Consider the following 19,094-nt stretch of genomic DNA (forward strand, 5'->3'; position numbering starts at 1 on the left):
GCTTTTGCATTGAAGGTTTCGTCAGTCCTCTTATCTCAAATGGCTTGTTCAACTTTCATGTACTAACTGGATTTTCCAGACAACTAGATCAATAGATGCTATACACTTTCGGATGCTTGCATTTTCACCTCATGGATTGATAAAAACGCTGCCCACCCAGTGCCTACACGACTGCGCAACTCATGTCTAATATTGGCCCAGAAGGGTCCGTCACTTCAATGTACTTTTATTACTGCTCGCTTGACAGTATCCATTTTTGCGCATCAATCCGCTCATGTCTCGATCAGCAACCCTGTGCAGGCAATCTGTCCAAAAGTACTGCGTGATTTGGGGATCCAGGTACCTACTAGTAGGTGAGCTTCACTGAAGTTGGCTAGTCCTAGAATAACTGTGCGTGTATTACATTACTTCCGAGGACGTTCTCCGAACCATCTTGCGCTGCAGGGGCGCCTCGCTAAGAAATATATCTATGACTGCATTGTGGGAACATGCATGCTTGTGCCCACTCATATGCTTGTCGTCGGCCACCCAGATCTGCATGATTTGGACTGCCAAAGGACGACTGCAGTGATCGAAACACAGGAAAGGACAGTTTTACAAGGGGACTGCGGACCGGTCGGATCCTGCCTCGGCACAGAGCCGATAGGTACTTTTGGGATATACGTTTTAATGGGCTGACCGAGGTGACTCCTGCATGCCCTAGTCTTCAACTGGAAAAGAAGGCCTTCGGGGAGAGCAAGGGTGCAAGTCGCGCCCCACGTACTGAATATGGTCACATCTCAACTTGCACCACAGCATGTAGGTTGGTGGCGCAGCAGCTCATACCGAATCAATTCTTCCGGGCCGAGTGGTGCTCGTGTCTATAAAAGTGTCTCACGCGTTGAAGAGGATCTGCGAAGCGGGGGCATGTAGAGTCTGACCTCCTTCTTTCTCGACGCGTTCCTAGACTCGGCAGCGCATTTGAACCATCCAGTACCTGGACCTACCAAGATGGTCATGCCTGTCTCGCCGGGCGAATGCGGCAAGCGATTGCTTCCCGTCATTATCGACCAGCTCGCTCACGAAGATCCCGACCGGCCGTGGGGGTCCGTCCCGCGGGATGACTATGATCTCTCGCAGGGCTACGCAGACATATCCTACGCCGCTCTCGCTAATGCGATCAATAAGTTGGCATGGATGGTGGAGAAGTCCATTGGGCGTTCGGATTCTTCTTTTGAGACTATCGCATATCTGGGAACCCCTGATGTGCGATATCACATGGTCGGTGACATCCGCCTTGTTGATCTTCCGGACACACTCTGTGAGGGTGCCAAATAATTCGACGCTGACGAATGGATATACAGATGCAAATGGCAGTATGCAAGACTGGCCACAAAGTGCTTTACTCATCTCAACTCAACAGCCTCGCCGTCCACCTGTCGCTCATGGAAAAGACCGATTGCAAGTATATGTTCTCGGCAATTGGAGTCAACGTCTCAGACATACTAAAAGATCGGCCCATGGACGCATTTATCGTCCCCGAACTCGACAACCTCATAGATTTAGAAGACAAGGTTCCTCATTATCCGTATACCAAAACCTTCGAGGAGGCAGCCCACGATCCTTGTACGTGACCGGGAGATTCGGGCATCCATTATTTGCATGGAACAACACTGACCTGGTTTATCAAGACATGATTCTTCATACCAGTGGCTCAACAGGAGACCCCAAGCCTATCGTGTTAGTCATGGTGCATGCTCTATCGACGTACGCGTTAAATTGATTGCCAACACCACTTACAGGTACACCCATGCTATGATTTCGACCCAAGATGCTCAAGAGCTGCTCCCGGATGTCTGCGGCAGGAAACGTCTCCAGGCACTTCAAAAACCAGGGAAAGGCGTTCGATTCATAATGGTCACTTTGCCCTTTCACGCCCTATCTGCTGGTTTCGCCATGATAATGACAGTATTTGGAGGAGGCGTTTTTGTGCCAGGTAAGTTGCGTCCATTGCATGAGTTTGTCCGCGAATTGTTTCACGGCTGATGACCCGTCGAATGTCAGGCTTCGCACACCGTGCTGTCCGCCCCGAGGAGATATGCGATATTCTTGACTACGCGAATGTGACACGGGCTCTTTTCACGCCATGGATGATGGATCAAATCGCCAGGCAGCCCAACGCTCAGTCGTATATCGAGCCCTTCGACTCAGCTATGTATTGTGGAGCCAACATCTCGGACACTACCGCGCGTATCTGGGCCCAGTGGACTACCTTCCAATCAGCCTGGGGCGCAACGGAAACGCTTGCACCGCCTCAACTTGTCGGTGACAATGAAGACCATGAATACGTCTTTTTCGACCCGATCTATTCAGGCATCCATTTTCGTGACGTTGAGACTACGTACACGGTAGATGATGGTACCGAAATCCCACTGTACGAAATGGTTTTTACAGTCTACCCTAAGATGGCCCACGTGGCGAGCTGGCACGCAAACTCTGGAGTAGACATCGAGGCGATTGCATCGAGCGAGGGGATCGCATCGGAGGTGGCGAATAGGACGTATCCTGAGCTGAGGATAGGTGACATCTGGACTCCGCATCCAGACCCAGCCAAGTCCCAGTATGCCTGGAGATTCGTTGGAAGAGCAGACGATATCATCACATTCACCTCTGGTGTAAACTACCACCCCGGACCGATGGAGAAATCGATCAAGAGCGAGGATGCTGTTACGGAGGTCCTGATTCTGGGGAGGGGTCACCGCCAACCGGTACTCTTGGTCGAGCTTCATGCGAAGGAGGGCGAATTCGATGCCGAGGAGGAGAAACGCAAGCTTTGGGCGACCCGCATTGAAGGCGCAAACTCTTCTGTTCCGGTCCACGGGAGGGTCGCATACTCGCACATTCTGGTGCTGCCGGCTGGCAGCCTCATCCGCACATTGAAGGGAAATGTCATGCGGAGACAGACAGAGAGCAAGTTTTCCGACCTCATCGACGAGGTGTACGAGAAGTCTGGGGATGAGTGGCAGGATAATCGAGAGCGGTACGCCTCGATCTCCAAGAGTGTAAGTCTTGAGGTCTCGGTCGAGGAGCAAGGCTCAGCCAGCTGAGTTTGTTTGACCAGGGACATTTTTCGGCGTACACTGAGCCACTCGAGGTGCAAGGACTTAATACACCATGGAAAGCGCGGTAGTGAGGCGTACTCGGGCAAATGGTTGGTGGGGGATGATTCGCCGGGAAAATCACAATCAGAAGCATCATGGTAGAGTCCATGAAACCCTCCAAAGGGCCCCACGACACCCAAACCTTGTTCGGCGAAGGCGGAAGTGCGCTACGAGTCTCACAAAAGCATGTAGTATTTCGTTACCACAAAATAAGGACATATGGGATTGAGATGTTTTAATTACCTGGTCATCCAACAGCATATATGCTTTGAATGCACTCGCACATCCTCGAACCCCTGAATTTGAGGGATCCAACGAAAAGCACTAACCCTTTTCCTTCAATGCACCAACGTAGACAAAGCAACCAACATGTACGGGACCCCTCGGGCCGCAAAACATGCTAATTGCTGACGGGCTTGGGCGGCGTATGCAAAGCACCAACGTACCTTCATTCCCACCGCTCCTTGCCATCCGGGACGCCTACAAACTACCAAGGCCAGCAAATCGAGCCGACCTTTCCCCAACGTCAGCATGTCATCACTCAGGCAAGCCCGCATACCATTGTTCTACCGCGTCTTCTTCACGTGGATCGACCCCGCCATCAGCATCCCCTCGATATGGGCTCACTTCGCGGCCCCGGACTTCATCCTGGACACCTACATCCCCAAGTCCATGTCGGTGCGCAACCCGGACCACGACATGCTCTTCTTCCACCTCGCGGGTAGCTTCACGACCATTGCCGTCATGAGCGCGGTCCTGCTGCGCTACACGAGTGACCTGGGCGTGTGGAAGATCGTCCAATTTGGCATCATCCTGTATGACTTTGAGATCTGTTACTCGACATGGCATTTCATGGGGAAGCAGGGCCGCCTGGACCCGACCTTGTGGAGGTCTGGGGACTGGGGCAACTTGACATTCATGGCTGTCATCCTCGCTGTGAGGCTGGCCTTCCTCACGGGGGTTGGGCTGAAGAGCACGAGCATAGTTGCGAAAGGGAAGAAGAGGGCCTGAATCTTCTTCAGAGCCTGCGATCCAGGGAACTCGGCGGCTCGCTCAAGGGGGTTCATCATCCCCTTTGCGTCTCGTGGCCGTAATCAGCTGCGTTGAGTGCATTCCGGATGTGCTTCGGTGTGATGGGGAATGATGCCCACAGGGTTTGGATGGTGACCGGCCGTCTTTTCGTACAGCCTTCTCCCAGCCGCTCCTTTCTTTCCAAAAGGCTTGCTTCGGAATTCGAGACTCCCGTTCTCTAGAAAAAGCCATTTCTATGCCCGGCGGCGTTTGAGGACGCATTACTACCTATGTGTAATTCTTTAGAGATGGCGGCGGCGAAAGATGCAAGTGGACTTGAGATTGCAGTTTTGGCAGAGTTCATACGCTCCTTGCATAAATGGTAATCATCTGGTGCGTTATTAGGGTATTAATTCGAGATGAGCGTAGTCATTCCCTCCTTGACGTGGTATTTGACGATTTCTGTCGAGCTCATCTGCATAGGCCGTGGCCTTCAGACGCCTGAAGCTCGATCGGATGGTTGTTCGCGTCCATCTCACTCCTATGCCCGTGGCCGTCCATCTCCGGGACCTGCTGATGGCCGCCGCCCGGTAGCTCCCGTGGTTTATACTCTGAACCAGTCAGTTCCGTTGACTGACCCTGCACCGGTATGCCGTCCCTGTATGGAGGACTTTTCGGGCCGTCTGGGCCCTGCGCCGCGGCTTTCCTCCTCCGCTTGCCTATTATGTACGCCGCGACGATGCAGGAAATGAAGATGATGCACCCGATGGCCACGCCCACGCCAATTCCCGCACTTGCGCCGACGCTGAGGCCGCCGCCAGGGCTCGCGGGCTCGGAGGTCGAGGTGGGAAGGTTGGAAGTGCCGGTGCCGGTCTGCCCGTTGATGCTCCTCGTATCGGTGGTTGTCAAACTCGTGGTGCTCCACTCCGGGTCCCCGTCTGATCTTCGGACCACAGGGCCGTTGGCCTCGATATAATATCCCTCGGTCCCCTGGACCATGAACGTCGTCGTCGTCGAGCTGGTGTTGACGGAGTCCGGTAAGCCAGATGCGGAGGTAAACTTGTAAAACATCACCGAGACGTAAGTGTCGCTCGTGTACGTTGACGCGCACGCGAATGGGTCGGTGGCACGATTTACGCCGGTGCGACAGGTAAAACCACTTCATATAAAATCAGCATACTCTCTTCGCCAACTTCCCAGGTGCTCCGTGGCACTTTAATCAGCCTTTCTCGGTTCACAAGCAGGAATCACTAACAGTGGACAACATGTTGCCTGTGTACTACTTGTTCCTACGCCAGCCTCACATGCGTAATAGTATCCCGAAGGGCATATGCCTGGAGAGTAATAGTATTTCTGGAATGGCGTAAAGCTTGCAGGCACGCATTGTGTCGTGTCTGGTTGACCATGTTGCATCCATTGATTATCGTTGTTTGCAGCCAGATACGAGGATTGACAATCCAAGCCGGTAGCCGTGAATGTCGCGGTCAAGGGACCAAGGTTCGTCATTTTGAGAGCGGTGTGACAAAGGACATGCGTCGGAAAGGTGCGTGATCCCCCGACTGAATGAGGAACCAAGAGGTGGAGGAAAGATTACCATGCTTGTTATCTATGGGCGAAAAAAGGTCCATGAAGAGGGTTACACCGCGGATTCAGCTCCAGGTTCCGACTCCTTATGGGGGCCAGAGCGTCTTCACAGCCCCATGAGATTTCGCAATATCTCTGCCTAAAGCAGGTAGTGAGATTAGACCGGTTTCAGATGGAGCCGCAACCTTGGGCCTGTCGACCAGCCAGCCAGCCAGCCAGCCAGCCAGCCAGCCAGCGTGAGTCTTCCAGTGTCAGGCTGTCTGGCTCTTTGCTGCCGCCTGTCAAGTGTAGCACGGTTCTTGTTCTGAGAATAAGGAAACGTCACAAGGTCCTGCGGTATTAACGATGCAGTAGTGCTTATATGGTGGGCCATAACAATGGGTACTGTCACTATAGGCCCCCCCTTGCATTGCTAGAATCTCCCATTGCCTCAATCTTTCAAAACGTTCCAGGGCTATTCACCGATACCACAGCGATCCAACAGAACCGATTTTTGAGGACAGCTACTGGTCCGTCCTGATGCCCAAGGTCAAGAAAGAAGCAACCGAGTTTAACGGTTGCTTAACACTCTCCACTGTCAGCCTTGCATCTGCTTTCCTGAAAAGCTCCACCCAGTCCCTCAGCCTCCTTTCTCCGCCTCCGTATAGCGTGAACATGATCATGTCCCGTGTTCTTAGTAGCTGCTCAATGTGATTGAAGATCTCGCCTGCTCGATCAGGGAGCATGCGCTCGCAAACCAAGAGCTTGGTTCCGTGAGTTTCCATTGCAGGGAGCAGGTTCCTAAGAATCTTGATGCAGTCATCATCCTGCCAGTCGTGCAAGACTCGACTGAGCAGGTACGCCTTTGGTAGTGTTCGTTGAGGGGGTTGAGGCTGAAAGAAATCGTGCGCCTGGAACCTGATTCGATCCTGTGCTTCGTGCTGGGCGATCAAGGTTTGAGCGGGCTCAGCGTTCGTTGGTAGGTCTTGGATGACGAAGTCAAGATCGGGGAATTTCTTCACCAGGTTGACCTCGACAAGGCCGCTCCCTCCGCCTACGTCGATGACCGTGCCCGTACCAAAAGACCCCCATTCGAATCCGTGGACATATGGACTCAACGTGGGCCCCATGGAATACAACAGAGTGGTTTCCATGGCTGCGCTGAAGAGCTTCATGCCCTGGCCTTCCGGGTAGTCCTCCTCCAGCATCTGCCACATGTTCCGATGGCGAGAATCGGCAAGCTCACAAGGCACAATACCAGATTCCGTTCTGGACAGCTTGAGGGCCTCGGGGACCTTGTCTACCCCTTTGATGAATAGCGGAGATAACCTCATCTTGATGTAAGGAGAGAAGTCCACCAAAGCTGTGGAAAGATTGGTATGGGCGACGAAACCCTCTCTGGGCTCGTAGAACATGCCGAGTAAGAACGCAAACTGGAGATGTCGGTACAAGAGCGACTCGTTGACTCCGAGCGTGGCTGCCAGCTCTTCCACGCGTATGTCTGCGCGCAAGGGCACCGCCTGGGGCACGCCGAGGGCATCCAGTGTCCGCATCACCTCGAGCTTGCACACCTCTGGCCCGGTGAGAGCGCTCATGGCGTCTACCGGACCGTATGCAAGGCTCAGCATTGCTTGACTTGCGTTCATGAGAAGCGATCTCGTCTTGAGGATTTCCGGGATACCAGCTGCGTCGTGCCAGTCCTTGCGGCCTCCGACTTCGAGGGAGGGCTGTTGCAGGCCATGATCATCGAGCTGCTGCTGAAGCTGGGTTGCGGCTTGCAGGATAGCGTTTGCTTGCTCGACCAGAGAGGGAGTGGGCAAGGTAGTCATTGTGTTTAGAACGTCGTCGAAAAGTTTGGGACTGTGATCAAATGTAGTTCGTCAGAGACGGGTGGAACGAAAGAGGAAACCCCTCAATTTAAATCTCTGTCTTTAATAGAAGACCGGTCAAACATCCCTCCTGCTCCTAGTACGGCATGCTTATGGCAAGTCGGCGACCAGCACGAGAATAAAGAGCTAATCACATTGAAGCAGCTATGCTGTGGAACATGCATGAACTCCTGCATGGTGGCTGCAGATAGAAAGCCGGGATCATCGATTCAGAAGGCTTTCTGTTGGACAGGTTCCACACTTCAAATCAAGCAAACCAATCCCCAGGGACTGAGTACGACGGGCTTCCGGCACGTGTAAGCAACTTGCATTTCTCAATCTGATTCTGGATTCTGTGGTGTTCTCGTCGTACTATGATCAGACTGGGACGTATAAATACAGATTTCACCAAGGTCATATTTAAGTTGAGTTATATGGTATCGAACCCAAAAGGGACTTGTATGTGGACGATCCTCATTACCCTAGCGTGTGATATCCTGCTGTACGTATTCCTCGAACACTGATCAAATACTATCTGCCCTTCAAGCAGGCAAAGGCTCACCATCAGGCAGACTGGCCATCCACTCCACAGCTCTCACAACCTGGTCCTCGAACGACACGTAGCTTTTGCCCAGCAGCTCCTCCTGTGTTCTCGCACCATCGAAATTGACTGGCAGAGTCTTGACCTTGCCGGCGAAGCTCAAGTGCTTGGCGAGCTCGGGCGACCTCCGCTTCAGGATCTCCTCGGCGTCCTCTTGACGCGGCCCCGCCGGCGCGTCAACAGCCAGGACCCAGATCTCGAGGTTCTTCTTGGACGGCAGCGGCACGCTGAGGCCCCTGACGTGGCCCAGGGCGACGTCGTCGACGTAGACGAACTCGCTGCGGAAGGGCGTGGGGTCGTCCACGGGGAGGTCCAGGATCGGGTTGAGGACTCCGCGCAGGTCCGCCATGACCCAGGCCAGCGTGAGGTTGGCGGTGCCCAGGGCCTCCGCCTTGTTCGTGATGAACAGGCCGGGCCCCACGACCCACCCGGGACACAGCACCACCATCTGGAAGTGCGAGTCGCGGTGCGCCGCGGCGTAGTCCCTCACTAGGTTTCCACTGGCGATCTTGGAGTCGGTGTAGCGATGAAACACCGGGGAGGTGGCGTCGTCTGGCCTCTCAGTCGGTGTCGGGTAGTACGTGTCTCCGGACATGAACGGCAGGCCAGTTTCGTAGTCGGGGTGGTCCCAACGCATATGCTCCGGCTTCATGAGCGAGGCGACAGAGCCGGTGATCACCACCCTCTTTACGAGCGGCTCGCTCTCGGCGGCGTTGAGGATGGCTTTTGTGCCATCCAGTGCCGGTGTGCGCATGTCCATCGGGCGTGGGGGAATAGGAGGAATGGGCGATGCCACGTGGATGATGTGGTGGCAGCCCTTCACAACCTCGAGGAACGCGTCCGGCTTGGAGATATCCGGTATGATGCTCCATTGGATCTTATCGGAGAACCGCTTGATCGAGGGGTGGGCTGATGTTTTGTCGATAGCGTCTTGCCTGCGGACAACTGCGCGCACGTTATACCCGGCCTCGCAAAGGGCTACGAGTACGGCACTTCCCACGAAGCCATTGCCACCCGTTAGGAGGACGGTTTCAGCCTGAGCCATCTTGGTCTTTCAGTGTGTATTCCCTGGTGTTAGAGGATTGTTATCGGTGCTCGGAATACTCGGCAGAAGGTGAACGGGGAGAAGACAATGAAATTGTCCCACAGGCCACAGGCTCCTTATATGTTCACAGGCCCGTACTAGTATGAGACTGAGAGGGGTTAAATCCTGAACTCGAATGGCACAGCTGGTACTATTCGTGTAAGCTGACATTGAAGCGATGGATCCTTGGTGTAGGCGGTTCAACTTGAAGGCCGGAGCTACTGACCTTGGCGTGCTTCTAGCAACCATGTGGTTGGGGATTTTAGCTTTACACGAACCTTGTTGGCATGGTTTGATGTGCCTCGATACACGTGTAAGCACTAGGTACCTAGGGACACTTCAGATTACAACATTAAGGGTCGTGAGCAAGTTTTAGGTGTGTTGTCCGGTAGGTAAGCGCCTGCAGAGGAATGCACCCGGAACCGGCTGCAGTAACGGGCCTAAAGTATCTTCACATCGCCTCTTGTACGGAGATCTTCCTTCGGGATGATTTATGAAGAAAAACATTTCGAACCACTAATTTTTGTTTCTATGGAGAAGATTGTTCTCTGCTTGTAAACCAGATGGCTACTCCACATATTAGGTTCGTCGTCAGCTTCTCCCGCCTTTCCTTACTTCCAATGGGTCAGGATGTCATCATCTGCTGGCGTGCCTTCCTATAAGATACCCTGCGCAGCACTGAGGTACAGACGCGATATCTGAAGCCTGGCAGGATAGCCAGGCCGCGATTTATTTGCCTTAAGGGCAGCCGTTTCCGGGGAGGAACTCTTGCTGGCCTGTCAAATGTTAGTTCTGAGTTGTGGACTGCAGCCATTGCCAATAACCAAACATCCCCATCCCAATACCTTCTCAACGCTCTTGAATGTACTAGAACAAGACTTCAATACTCAAGTACAACAACTTGCCTGAATCCTGACATCCATGTTGCATTGCTGGCGCAGCAGGTGCAGCAATGACGATATGTATTGTGCTTCCAGGGCGCACTTACTTGAATTGGTCGCCATCCTTAATTCTTTCCTGAAGACGACTAAAACCCGTCCTGAAGGAAGCACCTACTGTCAGAGGCTATCACCTGTTCGACGTCAATACATCGTCATAATTTGCAGAACCCAGACTCAAAGTGCCTATGCCACAATCTATCCGTGGTAACAACTATCGTACAGCATTGATCCTGATCACGATAGTGGCCCAGAGACAAAGGAAGCTGCCCTCATTCAGTCAATGGAGTTTGAGTCGGTCCTGCCTCGCATGAACATATAAGCTGATCCAAAGATAAATCAACAGAGGCGCAGAGCAGCACCATGGAAATCAGTTCCCTATTCTCTCTCTAGCCTACGCGCATATCTCAACCAGGAAGCAAGTTATCGTATGGATACTATTGCCACTCAACTACAGTGCAGACTATCACCTCGTTGGCTGGGGTCAGAATACAAAATACGTGCACCGTCTGTTCCATTTTCCAGCATGTGTGCCTTCCCAACGCTTTAGAAGACTTGGCTCAGGGGTAAGAACGCACAGATGAGCGATTGTTAGTACGTCAGTGGGAACGAACAAAGTGAAGTGCTCCTGCTATTTGATAACCACTGGCACCTACCTAGTTGAACATGATCGAACTGGGTGGAATAACATTTCTTGAGGACCTGCACGTAAACAGACGACTTGTCTCCTGAATTCTCTCCTCCAACTTGACAACATCTTCAACAACAACTTTCTTCGTCTCCCTCCAGCCCCTGATCCTCTGGCTAGCTACCCACATACCCTCATGCTGTGAAGCACCCCTTTTTCATATTGCCAGTTCCCGCCACTGCTCACGCACTTGGTGATGGATTTCAGTCTTTCTGTCGTTCACACAGACCTCTGACATCCATACGAGCACTCTCCGTTCCATCCATTTCCTCACCAGCCTTCCCCTCGTTCACCCAGATCTCTGACATCCGGACCAGTTAACAGGCACTCGCCATTCCATCCATTTTTCCACCCACGTCTCCTGATCCATCAACCATCTCAGCGACATGTCTGAGGCAGTCATTCGGACATATTCAGAGGTTGCTAATGGCGTCTAGGCTCTATACCCCACGGTGCGTGTTCTCCCTGTAAAAAAACATCATTATGACTGCCATAGCGTTGATTTTTTTGCGTTGCTTTTTTTTGCGTTGTTTTCTTAGCCCTTTGTTTTTTTTCCCCAGCGGGCAAGTTGATTACATGTAAAGAACAGTCTTAGAGAACAGCATAAGTCGTCGGCCTAGCTGACGCGCACAAGAACTGGCCATTACCGTGTCGGTGCACTCTAGTTCCACCTCGGTAGCATCACATCTCAACACCTGTGGTCAACCACGATCCAGACATTGACCCCCGACTTTCACATCCACACGTTGCCTTCGATTACGGTCCACACGAGTTTCGACCTCGTAACTGGCCTGTAGACGATCGAATCGATTCTCGAAACAACATTCCTTCTCGAAATCGCAGCCGGCGCCACCCTTTGACTGATCTAAACGTTTATAAGACAGGAAACCCAGGCACAGTTTGGCTCAAGCTTTCAGAGCTGTCTTTCTTCCTAGCAGCGACTTGGCTTGATCTGAGTCGCATTGTTCAGACAAACAGGGGACGGAACAATTAACGGAGGTGGGAGATACTGGGCAGGTTTCTTGTTTGGGGTGGAGGTTATTCATGGGCTGTGGCCTTCTTGTATGGCTGGAACATTTGAATGCGTGGGAGAGTGACGACGAATTCGTCAGGAGATATTCAACGCTTGTAGGACTTTGATAAAAACAAAGAATGAACGTACTTACACACGTCATCTCCGAGATCTGAGTTCACTTGAAAACAATAGGATCCGGTAGAGCTGGTGTCGCTATCTGCATCAGCAGGCTCAGAACTTGATCTCAGTCTTCTCTCAAAATGAGAGCCCTCATCATTGACCAGAATTGTAAAGAACAGTTGAGCACACGATATAAACATGCCCTTCTACGCCTCCTAAACCGCCTTACTCTCAATGAGAGCAGTGGTTCAGAGAAAGCGTGGGCATATGGCGTCTGCTTTTTGCTTTGCTTTTTGAGAGGGAAGAAGATTTTGCGCAATCGGATTTTTTTTCTTTTTGGAAGGCCCTCCTTATATAGATAAGAGTGCCTAGGTACACGAGATGGTGTGCACCTTGAGTCACTTAGCGACGGACTAAGAGTATGACCAGGCTGTCCAAATCAAAGTCAAAAGCTCACTAAGCACTTACCTAGGTCCTAAATACCTAGGTAGTTATCAACCGGACATTGAAATTTAAAGCCGTGTAACGAGACTTCATTTGCTAGATTTGGCACCATCTACCGAATCCATGGCTGGTCTCAACGACGTTTCCAAAACTAGTCACCGCGCAGATGCAGCCACCTATGCGGATGCCGCATACCAGTATTGCATCGCATCGCATCGCGACGTCGTGGCTGCCTCTGGCTAACCCCAGCCATCTCTAGCACGCACGAAGGCGCCCAGCTCACCATTGCGGTGCTGTCGGCTAGGTACCTCTTAGGATCTACGAGGTTGCTAGTGCGGCGCGGCTGACATAGTTAATCACAAAAGCGACAGCGTGGGCCGCATCACAGGCATTACAATTTGAGAGCTCATGGAGCTTCCTTGTACATGTAGTGGAACTAAGGCCCCTGGTTCAGAAAGTCGGACGGTTAGTATTCATTACTTCCGAAAGTGGAGAAGACTTTGGCCAGAGCGGTGAGAGGTGCGCGCCTTTAGTTGACAGATATCATGGCGGTAGTGATGTCGGTAGCATTTGGCGGTTGTGTTCCCCTAATAGCCCAATAACATGAGAGAAGCGTATCATTCCTAACCCCGACTGCTCGGATTTTAAGGTTTTCGGAAAAATCGCATAAGTCTTATGATTTGGGATGTTCGCTAGGACATGATAAGGTGCCCTTCAGACTGGATATCGCCTGCCTGGTACAGATAGACACCGCCTTGACGAATATATTCACTAGCCCCGGCATTACGAGGAATATGGCTAGAAGATCATCTGCAGGATCTTGACACAATGTTGGGCAACGAGAATTTGCTGCGATATTGCGATTAAAACCAGAAACTCCGTCCCATTTGCTTGAAAAAAGCCATCCACGGCTCTAGTCGTCATATGGGGAAACAATCCGATATTGTGGCTGACGTGTCTGCCGGAAATGCCAGTAGTCTAGTCACGAAGTCAGCCACCAAAAACATGTGAATGGGTGATACGTCGGGCGGCCGCCCCGACACAGGATGCCACGGCCCAGCAGCACGACTCACTTCTTGCCAGCGTCGGTTGCACAGCAGCAGAAGAAGAGGGCGAGGGGCCAGCAGATGATTGCCAGGAAAACGGCCATGACGAATCCGATCGTGGGTCCTGCGATAGACACAGGTAGAAAGGTTAGAATCACACGCGGACTGAACTCCCCTCCGGCATGCAGGTCTGGCGCTCACCGATGAATTTGAAGTGGCATGCGTTGTTCACTCCCGGCCCGCACTGAATGCAGACCACCGGTAGGGGTAAGCAATCCATTGCTCTTGTTCCTGGTGCCTCGGAGGCGCGCCACAGTGATATTTGAGAGTGAGATGTAGTGAAAAGAGCCCCGAAATCAACAAGAATGCCGAGAAGTCAACAAATTTTATGTGACGTCAACCGCGCCCTGAGCACAGCCCCGAGAAGCCCGGATGATGATCTTCAGGCCAAGCGAAGCCCCCCACAGCTTGTTACTCAAAGGGTTAGGACTACCCCTTTTTTCCTGCTTCACTCAACCTTCCGTGTTTGCCGCACTTGGACTTGACATTGTCGATGGAGGCATCACATCTGAAGAGGCCGAGCTGGTTCGAGAGATCCCACTGCGCCTGGGGAATGAAAATGAGGCCGAGTGCGATGGTCACGAGGTGAACATTCGGGATGTTGGCCGTAGCACACACAGTGCCCATGGTCACGATCACGGGGGCATCTCCATTGTCAAGATGGACTTGGGACCGTTGACAAATATGGACCCGAAAAGCGACACATTTTTGGGCTTCGGCAAGATGCCAACGAGTAAGTATATATTCGGCATGGGCTTTCTGTATCGCAGTATGTACCGACTCGGATGATACTACCTGTCCTCAAAATGGCATCGCACGCTGTATCTTCAAAGCAGCAATTAATCCAACCCAGGACGGACAGTTGGGAATATCCCCCTACCATCACCCAGACGCGACCCCCGAACAAGAAACCTGACAGGACGAGCCCTTACTTGCTGTAGCAGCTGCTGGTCCTCTTCTTCTGCAGCTTCCTCCTACCGCTCCGTTGGGATTCGAAGGACGACCGGACGCTGGCGGCTGTACCGGCAGGCTCCTCGGCGGCTTGCTGCTCAGGTTGTCCAAAGGTGCCAGCTGGGAGGACCTCGAAGTTCGAGTTCACCTTCCTCGTGCTGGTGTTGACGTACCTACAGTTCGTGTCTGTCAGCCCCTGCTCGCTCAAAATCAAGGGGAAGGTCATTGCTCACGAATCACTCGGGCCGAAAGTAGGGCTGGGCTGCGCGGCGGAGGAATTACCGCCGATGGTTTTCGGCTGCTGATCGGAAGTGAATGACTGGGGCCGAGGCTGCTGGATGTAAGCGGCGCTCCGGCTGCTATTCGGAGGGTACCGCAGCGCCGTGGCCGGTGCCGGCTGCGACGCAGCGTCGTGCTGCTGTTGATCGTGGATGGTGCTCCGGTCCTCAGACGACGAGTGCCGAGCGTGTCCCCGCTGCGAGGAGCGCCGGGAGCGCCTGCGGCCGAAGGTCAGCTCCTCGCCGGAGGCTTGAGTGAGATCGCTGCTGGAGAAGACCGGGTGGTGCTCGAGCGGGGGCGGCCGGGAGTGGGGTGCGAACTCCTTGAGCTCCTCGATGCTGGTCACGAAGGACTCCCCTGATGAGATGCTTGAGGGCCGCGATGTTTGGTGCCGTGGTTCGTGGCTTCGAGGTGCGGTGGTCGGTTGGCGTGTTGGCTGTGTGCTGCTGACTCCACCCGGCCCAGATGTTGCTGCTTCTGCTGGGCTACGATCCGAGTTGCTGTGAAGACTGGACTTTCGCTGCGGGATCGATTGTTGGCTGGGCATACCCCGTACAGGAGCGGTTGGTGTGGCACCTTGTGGGTAGAACCGTTGAGGTTTCCTCGCCTGGGCATTGATGCGGAACTCTATGGCTTCTTGTCCACCAAGCTGCTTCTTTTGCTGCTCATCCCATGACTCGGACGAGGTCATCTTCTTGAGAGACCTCTGTATACGGCCCAAAGGTCCTAAGTGTCCAGATTGGCCACCAATGCCCTCCTGCGTGGGACTCCTGCCCTCCCCATGATCCGTATGATTGATCGATTGCCGATGGTTTGCGCCGGAGCCATTCAATAGAAAACCCTCTTCCGGAAGCGGCAGACTCTCAAGCTTCCTTCCTGTCTGTGTCGAGGGTTTGACAATTTCCCTCCTGGTAATCCTGCCAGCCCGGACAGATCCCCTACCGGACCCCCTGCTAGAACTCGCATCATCAACATTCAAAGCCGGAGTTTTAATCTTTCTCTTCGAGGTCCACTTCCTGCCTGGCGGCCGGGACGCCAAGGACGCCATCCTCGCGACCCAGACGCCGTCCACCTCGACTCCGGACTCGAGGGCCTTGACGCCAAACGGGATCTCGCTCCCCAGTCGGGACCTGCGGTTGTTGGTGGAGAGCCCGGACCTGCGCATCTGCGCCGTGCGTACCTGCTTCTCGGCATCGAGCTCCTCGATCTTCTTCATGTGGCGGTTCATCCACCACAGCTTCATCAGACCGACCAGGAATACGAAGGCGATGCCCATGGCCAGGACGAAGGTCATTTGCTGCCATAGCTCCCAGGAGACGAAGAACGTTCCGTTTGCCATGGCGTGGTATCGGGTAGTTCACCCGAGTAGGTAGATGTGAGAGCTCACAAGTGCGAGGGCTGTGGAAGCAACTGACAAGCACGTGGGTGTGGGTATTTGTGTGTCACGGCACTCAGCCGGAACACTGATGGCGGGAAAACGAGAGCTTTTCTGTTCGTCCACAAGAGGTCATGGGCTGTTTGGTTGTTGGTATGACCCGTCCGAGATCGCAATAAGACAGTTGGACCATGCAAGCTGTTGTGGCCCCAGGGCCTGCAGATACGACGGGCGAATAGGAGGGGGGAAGCCCGGCCTGGCCAACACAAGCTGAGCTGTTGGACGCAGGAAAAGGAAGCAGAATAGATGTATCCCAAATTGAGGGCGGTCGGAGCAAACGGCAGACTCGAAAAGAAGAAGACCAGTGCAGCTGCAGAAGCAGAACCAGCCCTGGGCTGGCGTGTGAGACAATGACGCGGATACGCGCAGGATGGCGGGAACCCAAGTGGAAGGAGAAGTGATCGTGGGTAGGGCGCCCATCGTTCCCAGTCGAGCGTAGTCTGAGCTGAGCGATGGGCGCCCATCGTTCCCAGTCGAGCGTAGTCTGAGCTGAGCGATGGGCGCCCTTGATTGTGCCCTTGCTGCTGCTGAAAGATTCACTTTGGCTCCGTCGAAGTGAAGTTGCATTCTTGATTCATCGTCTTCGTCTAGGGGTCACCTGCCAGATCGGTGCTGCTGGGCTAGCGTGGGACAGCGATCGATGCTGCGACCGCCAGCCAATCAAGTCGAAACGGACTGGAGAAAGAAGCAAGTGGTGATGTGCTGACAGCTCGGGTCTCGGCAGTGCTTTTTGCGAATGCAACCCTGTCCTTCACATCCCCTAGAGGGGATGACCCCTCTCAGCTCTTCGTCCTCGACTGTATTTTGTTGGCTGAACCACCTGTTCGCTGGTTGCACACTCAGAACACACAACGGGTTATATTGTTTTCCCCGCTTACCTACAGCAACGAGAACCTGTGCGTTTCCAACTTCAACCGGCAGGACATTTACCAGCAGTTCGAACAATTCAAAACGATCCCTCTATCCTGTTACATGCAATGCAGCTGGGCTCATATGCCTACGAGCCCCGGGTATCTTCTCTATTCGCTCCAGGCTGAGAGCATTCGTTGTGGTGGCAATCACCAAATGGCAGCCATACGGCCCACAGCTCACGAGTCTCAGCATCTCATTGGCCGACGGACTCTCACCATCAATCCGGGTGTTGTTTCGGGCGTGCTGGTGGGTGTGTAGCTGCAGCGTCGCTCTCGCGGAGCCTAACCATCGACAAACGCCTCGTTTCGAGCCTGCTGATGGGTCTTGTCTGGGTGATTCGCAATCAGGCGCTGGAGCATTCAACGGTCAGCCAACAGATTCCCCCACGAGTTCCGTCCGTCCGAGAAAACGCCAAGGCAATCAGCTGAATACATACCACCAAGTTCCGCAACAAACATGCGATCGTCACCTTGCCCACGGAGGGAACATAGATGGACGCCTTCTCCTTGACAGCTGGACCGTCGAAGTTACGGAAGGACGAGAAGTTGATGCACACGGCACCATCCCGGATCAAGTCGATCGGCAGCTTGTAGCTCTCAACAGGCACTCCCCCGATCACCACGTCGCTGATGGGAAGTGTATTCTTCACATCCCAGCCCTCCTTGTCCTCGACCTGATGGCGGTGGCTCTTGATGCCCTGGCCGCGCGTGAACAGCTGCACCCCGGTGATGTCGACCGAGTATACCTGCGCGCCATCATTTGCTAGCAGCGCAGCGAGTGGCCGGCCATTGACCTCCGAGCGGTTGATCACCGTGATGGTCTTGCCATACAACCTGTTGCCTTCGGCGAGGATCGGGTTGTAGATGTGCAGGTGTTCCAGGATCTTGAGGACGGCGAGCGGCGTGCAGGGAAGGATGGACTTCTTCAGATTCGTCGGGGGGTCCAGGTACCGCACGTTGTGGTACATGTTACTCAGGTGCTTGAAGCAGAGGCCCTCCACATCCTTCTCGAGTGCCACGGACTCTTTGATATAATTGTCCTTGGCAACGTTGTCGGGCCATATCGGGTAGTAGACCAGGATGCCGTTGACCTTGTCGTCCTCATTGGCGGTGCGGACCTCCTGCTCCAGGGCTTCTTTGTCGATGCGTCGCAGGTCGAAGGTGAAACCGCTGTTGTGATCGAGTCAGCAGCTGTGCGACCCCCTGGTGGACAGCCACCTGGCCGTCTGCTCCGGAGACGAGTCCCAGTTCGGAGAAGATGGCCGTCAAGAGCAGCACTCACTTTTCCTCACAAGTCTTTTGTGAGTATTCCGCATACTTCACTGCCGCTTCATCGTCGTTGGCCAGGAAGGCAACAAGGCGGGGCTTGCCGTTGCCAATAGATGCGAGGGTCTCCTGGACCTCTTGGAGCAGCTTCTTTGCTATGGTGTCTGCAAGAATGACCTTGCAGGTCTTTGGTGGTGCCGCCATGCTCTGGGGACAGGAGTGGGTCAGTAGTTGAGAGCAACAGAGAGTGGCTGTCGATGTCATCGTGAAGTGATTGGAGGGTGGAATGGCCACGGCCATGGCTGCCCGTGGGAGACGTGGTTCATATACGGGTTGATATGGTATGACACATGCCATGCTGGGTACAGGGCAATGCACTTGCCTCCACCAGTGTCGAATTTGAGACGGGTGAAGTGGATTCACTTACACAACCCGGAGCGGAGCGGGACGCGGGTGACGAGGCCTGGCTGGGAGTTATATGTACTCGATCGGAGAGCAGCACAGATGCTTTCGGGTCCCTCGTCGTGGACTCGGCCGGTGGCTGAACTGACCACCTTCGCAAGGAGAGTGACAAATTGGTTAAGTGGTCGGCTGGATCAGGGGGAGGCGCATGCGTAGTCAGCCAGTTGACCACACCAGAACAATCGAGGACGATGGGGAAGAAGATCCGTGCC

At 53.7% G+C, this 19,094-nt stretch overlaps 7 protein-coding genes across 7 annotated transcripts; 2 read left to right on the forward strand and 5 right to left on the reverse strand.

Moving 5' to 3' along the window:
- Nucleotides 1-1,448: 1,448 nt before the first annotated feature.
- Nucleotides 1,449-3,086, forward strand: INS49_010467 (uncharacterized protein; the record flags this gene model as incomplete). Its single annotated transcript, XM_043171192.1, has 4 exons — nt 1,449-1,605; nt 1,671-1,719; nt 1,782-1,849; nt 2,044-3,086. 4 exons carry the CDS (start codon nt 1,449-1,451, stop codon nt 3,084-3,086), a joined length of 1,317 nt encoding a protein of 438 aa, XP_043025757.1.
- A 585-nt stretch (nt 3,087-3,671) lies between these two features.
- On the forward strand, nt 3,672-4,151 carry INS49_010468 (uncharacterized protein; the record flags this gene model as incomplete). Its single annotated transcript, XM_043171193.1, has 1 exon — nt 3,672-4,151. One exon carries the CDS (start codon nt 3,672-3,674, stop codon nt 4,149-4,151), a length of 480 nt encoding a protein of 159 aa, XP_043025758.1.
- Nucleotides 4,152-4,622: 471 nt separating this feature from the next.
- On the reverse strand, nt 4,623-5,535 carry INS49_010469 (uncharacterized protein; the record flags this gene model as incomplete). Its single annotated transcript, XM_043171194.1, has 2 exons — nt 4,623-5,310; nt 5,456-5,535. The coding sequence occupies 2 exons, from the start codon at nt 5,533-5,535 to the stop codon at nt 4,623-4,625; spliced, it is 768 nt and encodes a 255-aa protein (XP_043025759.1).
- Nucleotides 5,536-6,238: 703 nt separating this feature from the next.
- On the reverse strand, nt 6,239-7,543 carry INS49_010470 (uncharacterized protein; the record flags this gene model as incomplete). The annotated part of the gene is made up of 1 exon (XM_043171195.1): nt 6,239-7,543. One exon carries the CDS (start codon nt 7,541-7,543, stop codon nt 6,239-6,241), a length of 1,305 nt encoding a protein of 434 aa, XP_043025760.1.
- Nucleotides 7,544-8,124: 581 nt separating this feature from the next.
- On the reverse strand, nt 8,125-9,228 carry INS49_010471 (uncharacterized protein; the record flags this gene model as incomplete). The annotated part of the gene is made up of 1 exon (XM_043171196.1): nt 8,125-9,228. One exon carries the CDS (start codon nt 9,226-9,228, stop codon nt 8,125-8,127), a length of 1,104 nt encoding a protein of 367 aa, XP_043025761.1.
- A 5,278-nt stretch (nt 9,229-14,506) lies between these two features.
- On the reverse strand, nt 14,507-16,147 carry INS49_010472 (uncharacterized protein; the record flags this gene model as incomplete). The annotated part of the gene is made up of 2 exons (XM_043171197.1): nt 14,507-14,702; nt 14,763-16,147. The coding sequence occupies 2 exons, from the start codon at nt 16,145-16,147 to the stop codon at nt 14,507-14,509; spliced, it is 1,581 nt and encodes a 526-aa protein (XP_043025762.1).
- Nucleotides 16,148-17,436: 1,289 nt separating this feature from the next.
- On the reverse strand, nt 17,437-18,624 carry INS49_010473 (uncharacterized protein; the record flags this gene model as incomplete). Its single annotated transcript, XM_043171198.1, has 3 exons — nt 17,437-17,505; nt 17,592-18,324; nt 18,437-18,624. The coding sequence occupies 3 exons, from the start codon at nt 18,622-18,624 to the stop codon at nt 17,437-17,439; spliced, it is 990 nt and encodes a 329-aa protein (XP_043025763.1).
- Between the last annotated feature and the right edge of the window lie 470 nt (nt 18,625-19,094).

The sequence above is a fragment of the Diaporthe citri genome (assembly GCF_014595645.1).
Source record: "Diaporthe citri strain NFHF-8-4 chromosome Unknown scaffold_4, whole genome shotgun sequence".
Taxonomy (NCBI): domain Eukaryota; kingdom Fungi; phylum Ascomycota; class Sordariomycetes; order Diaporthales; family Diaporthaceae; genus Diaporthe; species Diaporthe citri.